At 49.7% G+C, this 4,373-nt stretch overlaps 2 protein-coding genes across 2 annotated transcripts; one reads left to right on the top strand and one right to left on the bottom strand.

The window, feature by feature from the left end:
* The first annotated feature begins 549 nt into the window (after window positions 1–549).
* Window positions 550–2,027, top strand: LOC124656975 (desmethyl-deoxy-podophyllotoxin synthase-like). The gene is made up of 2 exons (XM_047195620.1): window positions 550–1,287; window positions 1,386–2,027. The coding sequence occupies exons 1-2, from the start codon at window positions 565–567 to the stop codon at window positions 2,025–2,027; spliced, it is 1,365 nt and encodes a 454-aa protein (XP_047051576.1). The 5' UTR covers window positions 550–564.
* A 1,259-nt stretch (window positions 2,028–3,286) lies between these two features.
* On the bottom strand, window positions 3,287–3,888 carry LOC124654615 (calmodulin-like protein 5). Its single transcript, XM_047193608.1, has one exon. The coding sequence runs from the start codon at window positions 3,716–3,718 to the stop codon at window positions 3,431–3,433; it is 288 nt and encodes a 95-aa protein (XP_047049564.1). The 5' UTR covers window positions 3,719–3,888; the 3' UTR covers window positions 3,287–3,430.
* Between the last annotated feature and the right edge of the window lie 485 nt (window positions 3,889–4,373).

Genomic DNA, 4,373 nt, shown 5'->3' with positions numbered 1-4,373 from the left:
GTCCATAGATCAGGGGCGTGCGACCCAGGTCGTATAGGATTCTTTTCTCATGCACATTGGTCTCACAAAAATACTGAAGGCAGTTAATTAAGGAGAAGAGAGGAGATTAGAATAACATAGGTGGATACTGTATCATAGCGCATGTCATGAAAAAATTAATGCCAAACAAATCTTGTGCACAAATTTGCATTGAGATTCTAAAAAGAAATAACTATTTCATGATACTAACCACTATAGAGATAATACCATATAAGTATATACAAGTATCATATGCATGATACTACTACATGATACTTACCACTATGGCCAGCCTAGTGGTGGGTCTCGTTGTCTACGGCTATATAATGGAGTATAAACTGGAGGCATAGGGGAGGATACACTATGGACATGATGTACTACTACATTTATTACCCTGTCCTCTTGGCTACAATGCTAGTACTAGTTCCTCTCCTCCTCGTCAAGCTCACGCCAGGCAACCACAGCAAAAACCCACCACCGGGGCCATGGCAGCTGCCCGTGATCGGCAGCCTGCACCACCTCGTTGGCACCCTTCCGCACTACGCCATGCGTGACCTGGCACGACGGCATGGCCCGCTCATGCTGCTCCGTCTCGGTGAGATCCGCGTCGTCGTGGCCTCGTCAGCCAGCGCCGCTAGGGAGGTATTGAAAACCCATGATTCCATCTTTGCCACACGACCTGAGACGAGCACAATGAAGGCGGTGAAAGGGATCCGCGGCGGCATGGGCATCATCATGGCGCCGCAGGGCGAGCACTGGAGCATGGTTCGCAAGCTCTGCGTCAACGAGCTTCTTAGCGCACGGCAGATCCGCTCCTTCCAGGGCACCCGCGAGGCAGAGGCCGGGAGGCTCGTGGCGTCCGTCGCCCTCGCGTCGTCATCCCAGTCCCAGCCCGTGAACTTCGGCTCCCACCTCGCCACCTACCTCCACGACGTGGTCGTGCTAGCCGTTGTGGGCAACCGGATCACTGACCGGGAAGCGTTCATAGCGTGCCTCGACGATTCGATCAGGGCCACGGCCGGGTTGAGCCTCGCCGACTTGTTTCCGTCGTCAGGACTCGCCCGCGCATTCGGCGGCAGTAGGACGCGACGGTTGAAGGCGTTGTCCAAGCGTCTGAGGCATGCGCTGGACGGTGTGCTCGCGGAGCAAGGAGCGAGGAGGTCAGGCGGCCCCGGCGGCAACAGGGATGAAGACCTTCTAGACGTGATGCTGAGGATCCAGGCGGAAGGCACCCCTCTCGAGATGGGAACCATCCGCACCGTGATCATAGTATGTAAACCAGACATCGCCGGCGTCGACCAAACCTGTCGATTTAGGCAGACCTATCCGTACACGTATTTGACAAGGTACTACTCCTTTCATTGCAGGATCTCTTCGCGGCCGGCATGGAGACCTCGACGACGACGCTCCAATGGGCCATGGCGGAAATGATGCGGAACCCAAAAGTGTTGGGCAGGGCGACGGCTGAGGTGCGCGCTACCCTCGCAGGGCAGAGCCGCGTGACGGAGAAGGCCCTACCAGAGCTGCGCTACATGCAACTGGTAATTAAGGAGACGCTACGGCTGCACATGGCCGCGCCGCTGCTCCTCCCACGGGAGTGCCAGGAGTCTTGCCGCGTCCTCGGCTATGACGTGCCCAAGGGCGCCATGGTGTTGGTCAATGCGTGGGCGATCGCCCGGGACACCGAAAACTGGGGCCCCGACGCAGAGGAGTTCAGGCCGGAGAGGTTCGAGGAAGCTGATGACAGCGCTGTGGTGAACTTTAAGGGGCAACACTTCCAGTTTTTGCCGTTCGGCGCCGGCCGGAGGAGTTGCCCAGGGATGATGTTCAGCCTTGCAGCCATGGAGCTCGCGCTGGCGAGCCTCCTCTTCCATTTTGACTGGGAGCTCCCGGAGGGCACCGTTCCGGCTGAACTGGACATGACGGAGAAGTTTGGGATCACGGCGAGGAAGAAGACCGATTTGCTGCTGCATGCCCGTCTTCGTGCGCCTCTTCCTCCTAATCTATAGGCTTGCAATTCCAGACACACTGCTTCCATCTTACGCCATCTCGTCTCCTCAAGCAAATAATGTAAACTACGGTTACCTGCTTGTATACGCTATCGAATTATATGTGTATTCAGTATTTTATTTTTATCAAATTTGAGTTACAAACATGACCTCCAATATATATATATCCCACAAAAGAATATTCTGAAAGTGTATATCTATGCAATTTAATTATGTAGGGTTGGTACGAGTTCAGTTTGCTAGTTTCCCTTCTAAATTGTTTGTCCGTCTCATAAACATGTCTAAGCTTTATCGGAATACGGAATCCTTGCTTGTGTATAATAAATGACTAATTAAACCTCTGTGTAAATGTAATAAACATGAAAATTCATATACACAGAAAAACACTGTGTGATTATAAGTAAATATTTAGAGGAATTTCCACGAGAAGGGGTTCATACATATCTTGAATTCATGACAATCAACTTTCAAGAACTTATTTGTAATTAATATACCATCTCCTCTATTAAAGTACGGCGTAGTTCCTCATTTTCATCACGTAATACCTCACCACATGTCTTCCCCTTCCCCGATCCATGAGTGACCAGCCTTATTGAGCAATTTTCTTATCACAAACATGTGTCTAGCAACTCCTACAGACGCTGCCTTCGGCCCAACAATTATGCAAAATTTTCTCAAAGAGGGCCGTCCTTTCTAGATAAAGAAAACAATTAATCAACTAAAGGTTGAACGTGAAGATAGCGGACAAGAGCAAATACTAATAAAAAGAATCAACATTTCTTAATAACAATCTCATCTCACCCATCAAAGTTATCTTAACAATAAAGAGGGTCACCCAAATAAGTAAGCTATACTTACCATGAAAATAACTGTGATTTACAAGCATAATTTGGAGATTGGCTCTTCAATTTGGCATTCATTTGAGTAACTCTAGCTATTCTCGAATCAAGTACAATTGTCAGAATGTTTTTCTCAACAAATTTTGCAGAAAAATCATCGTTGGAACAAGTTTAATTCTTTGGACACCCTGAAAATCCTGGCACGCAAATTTGTTTAGAGCATACATGCATATAAAAAATACATATCGTAAACCATCAGAAAAACATAACAGCGTGAAGCTTACAGATCAGAACAAAGGCTCAAGATTAAAGGAGGAGAGCGCGAATTAACATCGACGGCAACCATGGCACGAGCCAGGCAAGGCGAGAGCCCGTCGGCCCTGCGTGCCACACACAGCAAACTGCAAACACACCATCATAGATCACAAACGCGCACGTACGGCGCACAGATTAGCAAATAAGTACACAAGAAATCAAAAGGGTACAGGGGTAGCAAGCAAGCGATCGACCGCTTATTCTAGCGTGGAGCATAGGTGGATGAAGTTAACAAGCGCTGAATATAGTCTAGTAGGCGACGATCCTGAGCCCGAGGCTCTTCTGCGCGTAGTCGATGAGGCCGTCGACCTCGCTGTCGTCGATGCAGCCGTCGCCGTTCGCGTCGGCGTAGTCGATGCCCCGCTTGCTCTTGTACCCCGAGAAGCGCGTCCGGATGGTGCGCATCGCGCACCGCAGCTCCTCGCGGTTGATCCGGCCGTCGTGGTTCACGTCGAACCGCCGGAGCCATTCCTTGAACTCGTCCACGGTCATGTCCCCGTCCAGCGACCGCGTCGCCATCTGATTCCTGATCGCCATCTCAACCTTGCAGAGAGCTACCTTGACCTTTGTCCGATCACTCGATGAGCAGGTGTATGTATCTGAATGTGCAGCAGCCTGTTCAGCCGTATAGCTCTTATATAGGCACGGCCTACACCATTTACACGACAGAAATGGTTGCGTACTCCTCCAGGTTACATATGTTTATCTCGGTTGCGGCCTACAGCATAGCTTATTTATCACGCGGTATAGATTCTACATATCTTTGATAGATAGGGTTGTCGAATCGACAGTTCGACATGTATATGGCGCTGCTTTGATTGGGCCATCTATGCTCGTTGAGAGGAGCAAGAATCTGCACCAAGTGGCTCGAGAGAAAAAAGGAAGTTGAACAAAAGGCTGATATGCATTTCGGTGATTGATGTGGAGTGAAGAATCGTGCAAAGCTACGCTGGCTAAGCATTGCCACCCAATGTGGGAATATGCAAAAGGGCAATCCCTGCATCGAATTTCTACAATGGAAAGTCGGGCAGGATAGGCTTTTCAAAGATGGAACAAGATGCCAACTTGCCAAGGTCAGGCCTGAATTATTATTGTATACGCCTGTAGAATTCTCCAATCCTATCGGCTCGAAGACGCTATCCCAAGTGGTTTGAAAACCTGGGGATTCACACTTCTGGACCGGTCTCATGGC

This window comes from Lolium rigidum, chromosome 5, assembly GCF_022539505.1.
Source record: "Lolium rigidum isolate FL_2022 chromosome 5, APGP_CSIRO_Lrig_0.1, whole genome shotgun sequence".
Classification (NCBI taxonomy): domain Eukaryota; kingdom Viridiplantae; phylum Streptophyta; class Magnoliopsida; order Poales; family Poaceae; genus Lolium; species Lolium rigidum.
Note: the sequence above shows the minus strand (reverse complement) of the source record. Positions and strands in the feature narration are given on the sequence as shown.

Excerpts from the sequence above, each read along its gene's own strand:
- LOC124654615 (XM_047193608.1), bottom strand. The coding sequence starts at position 3,718 with ATGGCGATCAGGAATCAGATGGCGACGCGGTCGCTGGACGGGGACATG.
- LOC124656975 (XM_047195620.1), top strand. The coding sequence starts at position 565 with ATGCGTGACCTGGCACGACGGCATGGCCCGCTCATGCTGCTCCGTCTC. Across the intron at positions 1,288-1,385 it reads CCATCCGCACCGTGATCATA|GATCTCTTCGCGGCCGGCAT; the intron begins GTATGTAAACCA and ends CTTTCATTGCAG.